At 36.9% G+C, this 17,645-nt stretch overlaps 1 protein-coding gene across 17 annotated transcripts in view; it reads right to left on the bottom strand.

Moving 5' to 3' along the window:
• CADPS (calcium dependent secretion activator) overlaps positions 1-17,645 on the bottom strand; it is a gene marked incomplete at both ends in the record, with an annotated part of 442,011 nt that overhangs the window by 317,417 nt on the left and 106,949 nt on the right. For all 17 annotated transcript variants that reach the window (XM_084246953.1, XM_084246956.1, XM_084246954.1 and 14 more), the window contains one exon: positions 15,442-15,774. In XM_084246953.1, the coding sequence (XP_084103079.1) occupies positions 15,442-15,774 (333 nt within the window). The remainder of the gene's footprint in view (positions 1-15,441; positions 15,775-17,645) is intronic.

Below are 17,645 nucleotides of genomic sequence, written 5' to 3'. Positions count from 1 at the left end.
ATTTTGGCTGCTGCAAGTCTTATGTGGCTATTGAGCACTTGAAATGTGGCTAGTGCAATTGAGGAACACAATTTTTCATTTTATTTAATAAGGCTAAGTGGCAACCATTTTGGACATTACAGATATAAAACATTTCCAGCATTTGAGTAGCTTCAGATCAATACCTACCTATATACCACACATAACTTTTATTCTGGCTTAGTTTTTCTAAATAGATTAGTTTTTACTGATATTAAATTTCATATAAATGAAAAAATAGTACACTTTTTGTTTCCTTCAATATGTCAGTGAAACTCATCCTTTTTTGTTGAATGTAACTGCTCATCTTTTTTTTTTTTTAATTGCTTAAGTATTCCATTATATGACTAAACCATGGTTTATCCATTCTACTGTTAATATGCATTTGGGTTGTTTTCTGTTTTCGGCTATAGCAACTAGAGTGGTCATGTTCTTGTGCATATCTTTTGGTGCACAAACATACTAATTTCTCTTGGTTAGGTACCAAGGGGTGGAGGGGCTGAATCTTATCCTCCCCATTGCAATGTAGGAGAGCTCCAGTTGCTTCGCTAAAATTAAATTTTATTTTTGAACTGTTAATATTTTTCACATGCAGTATTTATAAATTGATTGAGGGAATGTGTAACTAATTGAAACATTAGTTGGTAATATCCAAAAACTTTAATATGCAACTATCTCACGTCCCAGTAATTATACTTCTAGGTATGCTTCCTGGAGAAATTTGTGCATGTACATGTACACAAGGAAACATATGTAGGTATTTTCATAAGAGCTTGTTCTGTAATAGCAAAAAACTAGAATTACCTTACTGAGTAAATAAATGACAATATATATCCGTCCATAATGGAGTAACATTCAGAAAATGAATAGAGCTGTATTAATATGAAGGAATCTCTCAATATAAAGATGAGTAAAAACAAAACAAATGGCCCAAAATAACAGTTCATTATGATTTACATATTCAAAATAGTAATACAGATATAGACCTAGTAAGGATACAGATATTGGTAATGAAAGTATTAAGAAATGCATGGAAATGATAAATGGAAAAAAGCAAAAGATACTAATTCTATGTCCAGGAAAGAGTAAAGTAAGAGATTAAGATTTCAACTGCACAAAACCCATTTATTTATTAACCTAGATAATGAGTATGTAGGTACTGTTATTATACTTTATATCATTTTCCATGTCTTAAATTGTACATAATAATAATGATGATGATGATGATGATGATAATGATGATGATGAAAGAATCCATCAAAGTGGTGGACACTACCAAGCACACTCTAGCAATCATGCTCAATTTTCTCTTACTGGTGCATAAATCACTGGATCCTCAGAAAGTTTTTAGCTGAGCACATGGCTGTCCAGCTAAAGACCAAACGTGTCAGCCTTCTTTGTAAAGACTTGTGGTCATATGATTAAGTTCTCGTAATGGTATCTGAGTGGAGGTAAGCACTACTTCTGAGTCATATCCTTAGAAAGAAGCAAGTTGCTAGCACTTTCACTTTCTCTCTCCCTGTGGGTTGAGAACAAATGTGTTGGTTGTGATGCTACTTAATCACATGCACAGAGACAAAACTCTGCCTTGCTTATTATATTTCGCTTCCTGAGGGCAGGAATCTTGTCTGTACATTGACTGCTGTATCCCCGGTTCCCAGAATGATGTTTGGCATATGATAACACTCAATTCATGCTGAATAAATGCATGACTGAATGTTGTTTTATCACTAATGGTTAAGCCAGTTTTATATACCTAATTTCACACTCACCTGACTTTTCTATGTAGTTTTACTGATTTATTGTAATCAAGACTGCATTTAAAATGCAAAAGCAATGTCTGTCCATCTCAGAGGTATATAGTAAAGTATATGATGAAGTATATGACAAAAGAAGAAGAGAATATGTTTTTTTTTCTCTGAAAGGCATTTGAACTGATGATACAAAGTTGGCTCTCCAAATGAATAACTGAAAACATTATTAGGGTTATCTTTCCATAACTGCTAATACTTTTCTGAGAACAAAATTACTTCCACATGTAAAAATTTTCCTTCCATTTTCATTAGGAGAGTTAATGACCTTCAGCTGCCAATTATTTGGTATACATGGTGTTTCATTTTATATAGCAATAAAAATTATTATTTTCTAATAAAACAGTGCTCATTCATTAAGGTAAATTGGTAGAGTCTGTTGGAAAATATATTGACTTTAAACTGTTGAATACTAGAAGATGTGAATAACAAACACATCAACAACTGTGGTAGATTCAAAGGTTGCCATGCCATTTGCAATGTGACTGTTTCTCTTTCTCTTGAATCTTGGCTGTCTTATGACTTTTTGGCCAAGAGAAGTGATAGTATGGCAATGGTGAGCCAAGATATCTGGAAGTTTTGTACTCTTTCATTCTATGCCTTAGTGCCCAGCCAAGTGAAGAAGTCTAAGTGAGACCTATTCTTGAAGAAGCCAAGTGAGACCTCATAGAGGAGAAGCAAATCATCCCACCTGAGGTCATCCCATACCGATCTATAGCCAACTGACTGCCATATAGAGCAGTTTCCTACCAGACCCATGGCTATCAACAAATACATAAGAAAATCCAAGACCAGAAAGAGTACTAGCTCATTTGTAGATTCATGAGTAATAATAAATGCTTACCATGTTAAGCTATTGAGTTTGAGAGCTGTTCATTGGACAGTTAATAGCTCACTGATAAAGGCATCACGGCAACGGTAAAATAAACATATTCCAAGAGGAAAAGACTTTAGATTTCTAACAACTCTTTTTTTTGAATAATTCCATTATTTAGTTATTGAGGTAACTGTGGTTTGCAACACTGTATGTGATTTAGGGGTACAGGTTCACACCTCTTCAGATATAGGTTACCACACCCATCACCAAAGCATCCAGCATCCATAATCCATAGAGTACAGTGAACCCCCTAGCTCTTTTGCTCCCCATCCCCACCCTACCCCACCTCTCTGGTAGCTTCAATTTTACAGTCAGATTTCTTGGGTTAATGTTCCTTATTAACATTCCCAGGCCTCTTTGATAAAAGGAGATTTCAAACTTCCTCATTTGTTATCCAGTTCTCAAAACTACTCATATCCTACCCTCACTCTTGCATTATGAGTGAAATCATGTAATTTTAATTCTCAAATATTTACTCTAACCCCACTTTTCTTTCCTTCTTTCCAATTTTCAAACAAAGAGCTCTTTAAAGTTGGCATATTTGCATTGATTCTAGGAAGCCAGGGATAAAAGAAGATCTTTTAGATTAGGACAATTATAATAGTAGAGAGACGTTGGCACTTAACAGAACTTTTTTATACCTGAGGTTCAATAGCTGTATTATCAATATATCTTACTAGTGGTATGCTACTTAAAGTGTGTACATATTTTAAATGTTATTTGTTTTAGTCAATTATTGCCACAATAACTGTTTGTAAGAGACTATTCTCAGTGACTTACACCAACAAATGTGTGTTGTCATATTCATGGTTCTGTGAATATGAACCAAGGCTGGGGGTTTGCTGATCTTGACTGGGCTTAGTGGTAAGCTTTATACTCTGAATTGCTTTAGACTGAAGGTTGGGGGCCTCCCTGGTGGCGCAGTGCGTTGAGCACAGCACTGTGAAGCTGCTACAGCCTCTGCAGCATGGGTTCAATTCCTGGCCAGCCAGGGAGATTGCCACACGGTGTGGCAGACCTCTCCTGTCGCGCCTGCTACTCCCCTCAACAGTGTATTTCGGTCGTCTGTCTGTTCTGCTCCCTGTTCTGTCTCTGGTGAATCCTCTCACCCTCCCGCACCTCTGGCCTGTACCCCAGCTCTTGCGTAAAAATAAATAAATCTTTAAAAAAAATAGACTGAAGGTTGGTTGGACTTGTTTCCAGGCTGCAGGTTCATTTCAGGTCCTCTCCATGTGTATTACACTGAGACTCAGACTAGAAGAGTTACTACTACTTGAGGCATGGCCATTTCTTAGGAGATCATCAAAATGCAATGGTAGCATGATCATATGTGTAAGCATAAAAATGCTTTAAAAGCATTAGGCTTTTAAAATAGCCCACTGACAAAACCAATGTGATGGCTAGGCCTCAAGTCAATGAACCATAGCATAGCAGGTATTTAATTTTAATACAGGTAAGTGAAGAATTGGGACCAATTATTTAATCACATCTCAGTTTCTTTATTTTCATTCAGCTTAAAATGTTTATCATTTAAACAAAGCTCAAACAGTACCTCTATGGAGTACTACTGACCAATCAATAAATCCCATTGATATCTGAAATTTTCAGAGTCCTCCTTACTGAAGCTAACATCACTGTGCCACCACTTCCACTACCCCTGTTGCCAAACCAGTCAATTGTTTACCAGATCTATATCATATCACTGACTCTTACTACTCTCCTCCTGCAGTTGCTATTAATATTCTTGTTTTATAGAGAAGTTGATGAACTTGTTAAAGGTTACAGATAAGAAGTAGCTAAGCCTGGATTCATATCCAGATGTATCTATATTTAACACAGTATCTCTAACATATCATTCTGCCCCTATGCATTAGAATTGCCTGTGTTACATATACACTTTATATTGTGGATGGATTTTGCTTACATGATAGTTTTGTTCCTTTAAAACACACTGCTTCTTTTTTTTTTTTAAGATTTATTTATTTTATACAAGCTCTGGGTACTGTCAGAAGCATGGGAGGGTGAGAGAATTTATAAGAGCCAAAGCGGGGAACAGAACAGGCAGACCGAGGAAGTACACTGCTGAGGGGAGCAGCAGGCATGGCAGGAGAGGTCTGCGTGCCATGTGGGACCCTCCTCTGATGGCCGGGGAGCAGCTGGGGATCGAACTGGCGCCACAGAGGCTGCGGGCAGCTTTGCAGCCCAGCGCTCAACCGCTGCACAACCAGGGGAGGCCCACTGTCTGTTTCTTGATGACAAGAACCTGGTGTTACACTTCTTCAGATTTTCTCCTACTATGAATTGATTAGTTATTTGATTTCTATAACTGATTCAAGAGAACCAGTCCAAACCTAAACATTATTATTCATCAAAACAGACTTTCCCAAGATACAGGGATTCAATTAATTAATGATGACTAGCAAAAATAGCACAAAACTCCTGATTATTAGGTGGGTACTATCATATTCTCTTTTTATATATTGAAAAAGAGAGGCCCAGAGTGGTTAACAAACTGGTTCAAGAAAAAACAGTAAATTGCAGAGCTAGAATGCAAACCCAAATCTCTGTAACTATACAGTTCACTGGTCAACCACTAGTGTTCAATTAATTTCTAGTAGTCTCAAGTAATAATTACACATATGCTGAAGGTTAGCTGTAAAATTCTATAAAGATCAACCCCTTGGTAAAACCCTCATCATGAACCAAATCTTGGCTCAAATAGTGGCAACAATAACTGATAATGATCATCTAACTTAAAAAAAATATGCTAAATACATTTTAAAATACATTATGCCAAGCATGGTACAAAGTTATTTGCTCATTACTTTACCATGGCCTCACAATTAATACAATAAAGGAGAGTCTGTTATTATTCCCACTTTACAGATCTTTTTTACACTAATGCTTAGGAAGCTAAATGAGTAGTCTAGGATTTGCAGTGGTCAGGTCAATTAGATAGTGAATTTTTTCTTTATCAAAATATACTTTTATTTTATAAAACCAACTATTCAGAAGTAAAAAGGAAAAGACTGTCATGAGTCAAATATTAAGACTCTGATAGCACATATTGGGTTTCTGTGGTATGTAAAGATTGTCTTAAATGCCAACATTTCTAAACAACCATCACCTTCAATTACAGAATAGATGGACAAAGTTTTAAACAAAACCTTTGGGTAGAAATGGTAACAGATTATATCCATAACCTGCTATTTAGAAAGTAAAAATTCTTTCTGTTATGATGTGGGAATGACTTAACCCAGAGGATGATAAACTGCATCCCTTGTGTAAAAGCCACTAGTTGCCTATTTGATAAATAAAATTTTACTGGAACAGTCATGACCAATCCTTTCCATATTGCCTAAGGCCACTTTCAATAAATGACATAATTAAGCAGCTGCTCCAAAAGACTGCAGGACCCACAAAAACTTAATCACCAACCCTTGCTTTAATTCTTCACTTAAAATCAGTGTGATATGATTTTTCATATGTGCTTTTATTGTTGTTTTTTCAAAGAGCAAACTTTTGGGGTTTCTGGACCCTACCATAAGGTGCTGTGCTGTGAAACACAAAGTAACCACTTGATCAAGACAACCAATTGGCTAGAACACACACAAGCAAGGAGGACAAGAAAGAAGAACAGTTCCTATCGTTAACCATTTTAGAGCTTTAATTAAAAAAAAAAATAAGTCAGGAAGCACTTGTATTGATAAGGCAGAACTTAAATGAAGCAAACAATAACCCTACCAGTCTCCACTGAATTATAATTAGTCAATGTACAGTCTTCAGCTGACCTTTTTCAACAAATTTTAGGGAGGAAAAAACAGGGTATATAAAAATAAGCTCCTAAATGATTTAGTAAAACATATAGATGCCTATTGAGCAGACTCAATAAACCTTATGCTCCAAAACCTTCTATATCAATGAAACCCATCACTATTTTCAGCCATCGATTTAAAGAGCTTATTTTGGAGTCATGTACCCGTTAGTTAAAATCCTGATTTTGATGCAAATGAAACTTGAGAAAATTCTCTCTCTCTCTCTCTGTCTCTCTCTCTCTCTCTCTGTCTCTCTCTCTCTCTCTCTCTCTCTCTCTCTCTCTCTCGCTCTCTCTCTCTATCTCATTCCTTATAGAATTGTCTACATTATGGCTTATTATAAGGATTAGATATGGTAATATATGTAAAGTACAAGGCTTAGTGCCTGGCACTTAGTAAATGCTTCTTGTAGGCATTATTACTATTCAAACTGGGGGTCAGAACATTGATACTGAGGCTTCCCCTGAGAGTCTACCATGAAAGATTGATGTAGAATCATTCACTAGCTGGCAGGAAAAAAAATAAACAAAAAACACCTAATATATTTTATGCATGCTTTCTTGAAAGGGTTTGGGAAAAAAGGGTTAACAATAAAATTTAATCACTGCATTCCATCCCATTATCCAAGCTTCTTCTAATTGTAGGTGTGAATCCTTCAAGAAGCAAGAAGACTGCATGTTGGAAGAAATAGGTAAATTCAAATCATTATTGTGGAGAGTCTGGGTTGTTGAAATAAGTCAGGAAGTTTGTAAAATAACTCTACTTGCATAACTATGTTATATGGTTTATAATAGCTTCCATCATTTGGGGAAAGGTGGTAAAAGTAGAATGTCCTATTTCTGCATGTCTTTTTCTGAAAGTACACCTCTTTAACACCTCTGATTACAATTTTGTGATTTGATGCTTATGAAAAGACTTTGAATAAAAGAACATACTTATGATTTTGTTTTGGCAAGAAAAGGAAGAGACTGGCAAAATATCTGTAGCAGTTCTGAAGTCTGCACAGAAAATAGCCAATTCCCTGATTCTCAGATGCAGGATACCTACTGTTTCCCAATTTCAACTTTCTGTGGTAGTTAGTCCCAGTAATAGCAGATGTAGTCAGATAGAAATAGCTGGCCATGTGTTCTAGGAAGAACTGATAGAGAAGTGAGAAATATCATGATGGGGTCATCAGAAAGTTGTTGCTCTGGGAAATTACATATTGTTCTCTGGTCCTGCACCATTCAGATTTTTAATGCCCTCTAATTTTGTCCCTGCTTGCAGAGAAGAACATGCCCATGTGGTATAAGCATCTTGATTTCTTTCCACATCCCAAGAATGCTGAAATTAAAGTACATCTGGCAAGGAAAGCTACTTAAAACCAGCAGCCCACCAAAAAATGTAATGACTGGTAGAAGCAGTATGTGACTTTCAAAAGACAAGATTTAATTTCTGTACCTCTTCTTTTAACCCTGCGATAGGACAGGCAGGCTGAACATGAACAAAGTCATGCCTGGAGACATACTGTGAACCTCAGGGGAAATGCACACAATATAGTGAAGTAACACCAATGATTCAGGTCTCAGACTGACTTTCCTGTTCCACTGATGCATTTATAACCAGAATAAACAAACAACTAAGCACACATCTTTGTGGAATGTGGCTGTTTAAGCACCAGGAGGTCATAGTCCATAGTTGAACAATCTATTTTGTGGCAAGCATTGTGCTAAGTGTTGGTTGTATGTTTGTTCTGTTGCAAGGTGAATACAATAGATATGGTCTTTGCTCTTAAAGGGAAAGTCTAGAATAGGAAACAAAGAATAACAGAGTAACCATGAAAAAATAGTTTCAGATTACATTGCCCTGTGGTGGTCATAAGCACCAGAAACAAACAAAAAGAAGCCTATTTCGGCAGTATGGTGAAGGAGAAATGCTCTAAAGAGGCTCTATTTAAATTGATACTTGAAGGACCCAACCACATGAAGAACATTGGGGTAGGGGAAGAACACTTGCAGCAGAAACCCTAGAAGCACACACAATAGACACCCTATTGTAGTCTCTCCCCCTTGAATGTGGGTAGAACATGTAACTTCTTTATAAACATAGTTTATGACAAGAGTAATGTGATGTTGCATATGTAATAAAATTAGTTGACTTCAAATTAATAGAAAAAGGAAATCATCCTAGGTGGGATGGACTTAATCAGGTGATATTTTAAAAAGTGGGTCCAGAAATTGGAGACTTAAGCACCAGAGACTTCCTTTCTCTATTGCTGACTTTAAAGTACTTCAGTTTGACAGCTACAAGGCTATGAGTTGTGCCAGTAACATGAGGCATTTTGGAAGTGGGCCTTATACTTTTGGAGCCTCCAGATTAGAACACTGCCCAGTCAAACCCTTAATTCCAGTTTTTGAATGTCTCAAAAGAGAACCTAGCTAAGTTATGCATGGATTCTGACCTATAAAAACTGATATAATAAATGAGTATTATCTTGTTACTAAATTTCTGGTCATCTGTTATACTGCTATATAAAGAAAACAAATGTAACACTCTAAGTAGGACAAAAATAAAATCATTGGGAGGTGTGTTGTAGTGAGCAAGGAGGGAGACAGTCAAGATCCAGATTGCACAGTAAAGTTTAGACTTTAATCCCTAGCATCTGATATGGGGTGCCTAGTGCATAGCAGGTACTCAAAACATCTGTTGAATGAATGCATGAAGAATCACAGGATGTTGCTAAATAATTATTTAATATTAGACTGTCATTGCCATCTACCCTCAGATTTTCAAACATTTCTACAGTAGATATTTGTTGAAGACAATTGTGTACAAAGAATTGTACTGATGTTAGAGGGCTAAAAAACATGATTAAGAAATAGGGCCTTATACAGAAATAAATCCTCAAACAGCATATCTACTGGAAACTTCTGAATTCGGACAAAGTTAATGTATTCACATGGAGATTAAATACTCAGTAATGAGGGGGCCTCCCTAGTGGCGCATGGGGTTAAGCACCGCACTATGAAGCAATCCGCAGCCTCTGCAGCATGAGTTCCATCTCCAGTCCGGCCAGGGAGAACCCACATGGTATAGCAGACCTTTCCTGTCTCACCCACTGCTCCCTTCAACAGTATATTTCAGTCAGTCTGCCTGTTCTATTCCCCAATCTGTCTTTGGTGAATCCTCTCACCTGCCTTCTCAACTACCCCCGCAACCCCCACATCTCTCGCCTGTGCCCCAGCTCTTGTATGCATAAACAAATAAAAATCTTAAAAAAAAAAGACTCAGTAATGAAGTATGAATACTACCTAGTAACCTAGATCATAGCTGAAAGCCTAATAATTTGAGGTTTCTATCTGAGAAGCCACCAAATGCTAATTAGGTCCAAGGAAGATAGCACTATACCCCATCAAGGGCCATACTGATGATGGATTGGAGGAAAGGAAATGAAATGTTAGCAAAATTAGTAGTTCAGTAATGAGTGAGAATTCAATATTGACAATGAAAAGGTGTTTATTATACATTAGGCAATTATATTCTGTGTGTCTCTAGTCAAGTGTTCCAGAGCATATCTTCAAAGAAGATAAGTGAAGAGAATATTGACATCTCCTATTATTTGTAGTATGCATGTTATCCCTGCTGCCCATTTGGTACAGATGATGGCTAAGGAGAAGGTTAAAGTCATACTCCTGACTTTTTAGTAACTTCCGGTACAATCAGTAACAGCACAACTAGAAATACAATTCTCAAAGAGCAGAACTGAAACATTCAAAAACCCTTCTGTTCCTTTAGTTCATATGCATTCATGTCCCCTTTGGAAATTTAGCTAGGTTGCTCCCATAAAAAAAAAAAAAAGTTTATTTGCATTTAAAGCTATAGGAAGACATAGACTGACCTCCCTCTGAAACATATTTCAGGGGTGTGTTCCAAGGGAAAGTGTCCCCACCTTTTAGAAGGAGGCAATAAAGGATAACTCATAAAATTAAGCAGAGGGACAGGAAGTATCAGACACTTGGTTGAAGAGATCAGTTCAACTCCAGATCTGGAGGCCACTAAAGGGAAAGAAGGGGAATGGTGCTTTGCATTTTTAAAACTTTTTAAATACCACAGCATCACTGTCATCATTATCTTTGCATTCTATGAAGATAGAAAGCAAGTCTGTCTTAGTCTTATTTCTAAGGGGATATAACTATTCTCAAAGAGGTTTTCCTACTTTGTTGGAACCAATGCTCCAATAGCTACATAATTGACTGCTTCCGCACAAGAGCCTAGGAAAATAATACCACCACCAATTTGGTAATAAGTTTCTGATTATTTTACAGAGCTTATTACATTCAGTATGAGCAAACTCTTCTATGAAACAGACCCATGCATTCTCAAACAGAATAGATGATGAAAATTCTATGTGCAAATATGACATCTTGTTAAACCTCATTCCTTTTCTTTAAAAATGTAGACACAATTCATGTTATAACAGACAACTGATATAATCACTTTTTGATAAACTTCATATCTTGTTTGAGATGAAAACTGAAGTTACTGGCAAAACCTCATAAAAAGAGATCATAGGAACCTTCAGAAAGCAGAATCAGATTACAACTTCCCCCAGGATGCAATATGCATAAGAAAATATTATGTGTGTTTCTGGCTTTGAAAGAATCCAGGAATTGTTCTTTCTCATGAAGAGAAGGTCAAGAAAATACAAAGCAAAACAAGAAAGAGTTCAAGCAGGGTGAGAATGAGAGCAGCATGATTTTCACTTCTGCAGCTTTGCTCCTATGAGATGGTAGTGTTCTGTGGCACTGAGGGTAAGCTATGAGAAAGTAAATGAGCATATCTATAATTTCTGAAAGCTGACTATAGGGCAAAGAAGCACAGACTTGGTTAGAAAGATGCTCTGGTCAGCCTGGGGCTAATCTCAGGGTGGGCGTCAGACAGTTCTGTTCCACCACGCTCAGTGCGTCAGGGCACTGGTCTCCCAGCTGTGCCTGTCACATCACTGGTCGTGAGAGATATCAGACAACAGAGAGATAAAGAATTTCCACCTTAATGGCTATGTTTGGCTTTAATGTATATTATTATTTTTTAAAGAAATAGTGATTTAATCAGGTAACTTTTTATTGTAATAACTTTGGTTTACATTGTTGTTTGTATAGTAGAAGTTATAGGATCTCCCCCCTCTGCCTTGCTCCCTCTCTGCCTTGCTCTCGTCCCTATCCCTTTCCTCCCTCCTCTAGTAGCTCAGTTTTATAGTCAGTTTCCTAGGGTTAGTTCTTAGTTTGGCTTTATTTCTTTGTTCTCTTTCTATTCCACATATAAGTGACCCCATCTGGTATTCGTCTTTCTCCTGATTTATGTTACTCAATATAACACCTTCCAGGTCCATTCATGTAGCCACAAATGGCAAGAGTTAACTGTTCTTGATAGCGAGTAGTATTCCACTTTGCATATATACCACATCTTCCTGATCCATTCATCTGTATTTGGTCATTTAGGCTTTTTCCACAACTTGGCTATTATTAATAGTACACACGTTATTTTTTAATAAATAAGTAAATCCAAATTGCTATTTCACAGTAAACTAAAAATGGATTTAAAAAGTGAGTTGGGGTTTGGTTTATTCAGAAATCGTAAGTAAATAGATAGGTGTTACTCGGAAATGGCAAATAATCATGAAGACAGCAGTATGTTAGTGACTAAAGTCTAGAAAAAATGCAGAAGTTAGTTTTTTTCTTATCCCATGTTTTCTTTGTTGACATTTGTTTATATTTACAAAATAACTATCTACTTAGAGCAGGAAATTTAGAAGCAAAGAAAAGCACAAATGAAAAGCATAAAAATCAACCATAAAGCAACCTCCTAGATATAAGCACAGTTAACATTTTAGGTTTTGCCCATGTAGTACTTTTCCTATAAAATGGTATTATGCCTTTATCCTCTATTTCGTAGACTGATTTTCTATTTAAAATACCTAATGAACATTTTCCCATATCTTAAGCTTTCTTCTTCAACAACTATTTTATTGGCTGAAGTGTGTTTTTTCCTATAGGTAAAACAAAATCTATATTTAATCTGCTGTTGGGAATTAAGGTTGCTTCCATTTTTTCACTGACATGTAAAATACTACATGAACATATTTGGACATGATGTTTTGTCATATCCCTGACTATAGTTACTTATAACAAGTAGCTAGAGGTAGAGAAGCTAGGTCAAAAGATTTCCCCATTGAAAAGATGTTCTGTTGCAAATTAACAGATTATGGAAAGGTTAAAGTAATGAATTATTTCAACAGTGAGTCTTGAAAACATCCATTCCTATAACATTTCTGATGTATTATTTTACCAGTAGTATCTTTCTTTTAAAATAGAAAGATACTTTATTGTTTGCCAATACACTTATGTAACTCAGATTACTAACAACATGGAACATACAAAGATAATAACACAGTCAGAGTTTGTATTTTCCTTTGAATTATCAGTATATGTTCTATGTTCTGATTTCTACTGATACGAACTTCTGAAGCAATGATTAGACTTAGGCATGAGTATAGAGTATCCTTCTCCCAAGAAATACTTTACATATCTTCCCTATTTCTTTTAACTAACTGAACAATCATTACTCTTTGAAAGAGGATATTGTATTTTTTTCAAACTCATGAAAAAGATATTTTGAGGGTTGAATTAATTCTTTTCTAGGAAAAAAGAGTAAAATATGGTCTCACCACTTAACCCTATTTAACAAGTTCAAAAACACTGAGATCAGAAATAGCATTGAATGGATTCAGTCAACTGATGTTGATGTCTGATAAAGAACAAAAAATATGTAGTATAAGTTGTTGCAATAAAGAGGTTACTCTGTGTTTTGAATTGAAGTTGGCTGAGAAGAAAGCAATATGTCAAGGAGTGTTTTTGAATGTAATGAATATAATGTAAAATACTGAACAGATCCCTACTATTAAAACATCCAGTGAGTTCTGAGTTTGAGATAATGACTGACAACAAGCCCTCATCTACCAGTTAAAGTAATCTGCCATCACACATTTATCAATTCAATACATACTACTGAGTACCCACTATATGGCAAGAAATGTATCATGTACTGGGAATACTAGTAAATATGGCAGGGATGAATGTTATACTCAAGAAGATGGTATTCTGGTGAAGGATGGGTAGGGAGGGTAATGTAGATAATAAACATAAAAATAAATGAACAAGAAATGAAAAACAGTCATCAAGATTGTGATGAAAATATAATGGGGGATGGAATAATAAGAGACAGCGAGATATGAGGCAAGGAAGAACTTCAGATGAGGTGGCTTTGGAAGACTTTTTGGAGAAACTGACACTTAAGATGTGCCAATCATGCAAAGGTCTTGGCAAAGAACATTCTAAGTCAAGAGAATGGCATATGCAAAGATTCAGAATCAATGTGATATATTGGTGAAATGTACAGAAGGCCAGTAAGTTAAACATGTGGGGAAAGTGGCAAGAACAGAGAAGACTGATAAACGGACTGAAGTCTTAGTGAGAGGCTGGGATGTCATTCTAAGGGTGAGGTGATGCCACTGGAAGGTTTTAGGCACAATCCAATTATGTCATAAAAAGACCTCTCTAGCATTGTGTAGTAGGTGTGTTATCATGGGACAAATGGAGAGGCAGGATTACCAGTTGGGTAGGTATTGTAGTCATCGAGGTAAGAGATGTTGGTATCTTCAACCAAGGGAGGAACCACAGAGGCAAAAAGAAAAGAAGCCACAAAATCCGGTTGTCCTCATGTTAAAATCTGTGGAACTGTTTGGATACTGTCTATTGATTGTGCCTCTTCTAGTAGAATATGATATATTTATAAAGTGCCCCATGCTGCTCTAGGCTTTATATACATTAACTCCTTCATCCTAAGCTCATTTTTGGGGAGGTCACTAAATCCACAAGTCAATCAAGGTAGCTAGGGTTCATATTAAGATTTACATAGGTCTGTGATTCTGAGAAAGGAAACTTAGCAAATACACTATAGTGTCTCTGTTTAAACTTCATTTTACCTACCTTGGGGGCAAAATTGGTCCATTCGAACTAGGACACAGCTGAGTCTCGCTAAAGGTTCTTAGATGGGGGAGAGCAGCAAAATTACCAGAAAGGCAGAATCTGCTTCAAAATGCAGATTTCTGGGTACTACCCTGAGAACGAGGAGCAGAATTGCTAAGGTTGGAGGTTCTAACATCTATTTAAAAAATGCTCCCAAGTGACACTAAAATTTGGAGACTGTAAAGCAGGTATTCAATATCTGTTGAATGAATGGATATAATGGAAAGATTAGGCAGGAAATGAAGATCTAGAGTAACTCATTCTCCAACCCCAGATCCAGTGAAAATATAGGCTCACTTTGGGATGGGTCAAAGTAGAGCCTCAGTTAACTCCTTCAGAACCACATGAATATTCATGTGACTAATACATGGGTATAATAGATTCAGACCTCCTGGTAACATTCTATTTTAATGATGACCAGGTATTAAGTCTAGCTATCTCCCAAAGTAAAGAAGAACAAGCCCCTCAATTGGTAAGCACCAACAATTTTAAAACCAAAACAATTTTTAGAAAAATTTTTAAAATTTTAACTATTTTTATTCTTTTTCAAGTTAATTAATTAGAAAATCACTATTTTGATCTTTTAGCACTTTCAACACAGGGCTGATGTACCCATTTTGACACAATAAGCATAATGCTTAGGGCCCATAAAAAATGTATTAATGTCCTTTAAAATCAGAAGATAACATGAATATATTCCAACCTATAATATATTCAAATTTTATCAATGCAGTTATAAAATATAATTTTTTTTAAATCAAGAAACAGCCCATGAAGCAACAGTGCTGCAGGGCACACAGAGGTCATAATATGGCTCTGTGTACTCACAGCTCTGGGCCACATAATAGCCATCTTACCTGGCAAGCATTGTATAGGAGTTGATGTTCAAACTTCTTGATCCCCAAAATATTCTGGAACATTTCATAGAGCTGCTCTTTGCTCAGAATCAGCTCAGATGCCGCACTGGCTGTCATTCGGGCTTGCTGCTTCCTGGGGTCCTCTTCCCCTCGGTAGATGGCATCAAACTTGGCCATCCAGGAGCTTAGCACAGTCTCCTTGCTGAGGCCATCAATCTCAGGCAGGCTGCGCACCCTCTTCTCAATGTGCTTCTTGAAGACCTCCCGAGAATCATTGGCAGAGCAGCCTCCACTCTGTACCATGCGGGCCACACGGTCACTCTTAAGGAACACCTGAGCAAGAACAGGGATGGGGAAGACATTAGGAAATTGGCCCTGGATGTATGAGTTACCTGGGGCTGTGGGCTAGACTGACCCTACTCACTAGAATCTGAGGCCCCTGTGTGTTTACATTCTGCTCTGTAACCTCCTAGCTGTGCAAAAGCAGAGATTTTAACCACATATTTCCGCTTTTGTGTCCAAATCTGGAAAAGGAGAAAAACAATAGTACTTACAGTTTGCTGCAGGACTAAATGAGGCAGCATAGGTGAACAGTATACAAACTGAGCCCAGACAACCTAAGGAGTTCCTCTGCCATTTAGTAGCGGTGTTTCTTTCAGTGAGTTAATCTTTCAGTACCTCAGTTTTCTCATATTTAAAATGAGGACAATAGTCTATACATCACAAATATTTCAAAAAGAAGATTGCGTAATATGTGAAAAGTACTTAAAATAGTGGCCCATATTTATGCCAAATGGGTTACTGTTGTAGTGATTACTATCACTCAGTGTAAGGCACCTGCCATGATAACAACCACATAGCACTTAAACATTAACCACCATTAATATCTCATGCTATCCTCTCAATATCCTCAAATGGAACTGAATAAGGATCAGGTAAATATTGGTATCCCATGCCTTTTGAAAGTTTAAGTTCTGATACTTCATTTTTTATAAAAGGCCTAATTATTACTTGTCTTACCTGTTTCTGCTAACTAAAAGAATTCTGAAGAGGTTTCTCACTTTTATGATAAATTATAGTAAGAGAAGAAAGTAGCACAAAGCATTGGTTTTTTATAGCAGCCATACTAGAGGCAGAGACACCCCAAGCATCAAGAATGTCTCTACCTACTAAACTTCTTCCTTGGGAACTACTTTAGATAAGCCATATTTATATGATATTATTCCTGCTTACTATATATTAATGTTATTATTTTAATTAATTTTCTTATATCATTGTTATTTTAAGTCTTCTGAGTTATTTGGTATGACTGGGTAGGCTACTTTTGGGTCCGGGAATGCTCAAAAATCTTTCCATATAAATTAATGGTAATTTCTTCCTTGCATTATGCCATTTCAGCTTATTAAATATTCCAGAGGACTGCTCTACTTTTGGATGGTGGAGGAAATCTGTATGTATTTAATATATGTCTCCCTTGCTGTAATGTAAACTCCACGTGGGCAGAGACAATGTGTGTCTTGTTCCCCACAATATCATCCATCCCTCATATAGAGTCTGGCACTTTGAAAATGAACAAAGATGGTTGGCATTATATTTAGTCCATTCTGTGAAACCAAGGCTTCAGAGAGGGAAAGGAACTTCTACTTGGTAACTCAATCTCGTTGACTGTAAATGTATGGTCCTGTGACTTCACCTGGGCTCCTTCATTCCCTGTGGGTCTAACCTGCCTGGTAGAGAGCCCTTGGTTGTTTCTCTGGTGCTTGCCTGGGTTCTGAGAGAAAATCATTCATTAAGAACATTTTACTTTTGCTTCAGTGCCCACCATTTGCAAGCTCACATCAGCTACATGGTTCTGGGATGTAATACAAGGTGGTAAAACTGCTGCTTAATATTCACAGAGAGGAAACACCTGACACTTTTGAGTTGTGTCCTGGTCACACTTCAGAAAGTACATAAATATTCTTTCAGAGGCAGAACAAATATTCACGTCCTGTCAGATTTCAGGACATGTCCTTATTGACCATCAGACAGGATTACCTGGGGGGGGGGGCATCTCACTGCCTCCCACTACACCACAAAGCCTTCCTCAGGGAGGAAAGATGTTAGAAAGGTGGCCTCCATTTATTGTCAACTTAATGAACTAATTTAGGAAGAAAGAAGGCTGAGGTTTGCTTCACAGGCTAGAGGCCCTGCCTCTCCCCTGT

The sequence above is a fragment of the Talpa europaea genome (genome assembly GCF_964194135.1).
Source record: "Talpa europaea genome assembly, chromosome: 11".
Taxonomy (NCBI): Eukaryota; Metazoa; Chordata; class Mammalia; order Eulipotyphla; family Talpidae; genus Talpa; species Talpa europaea.
This window is presented reverse-complemented; position numbering and strand designations above follow the sequence as displayed.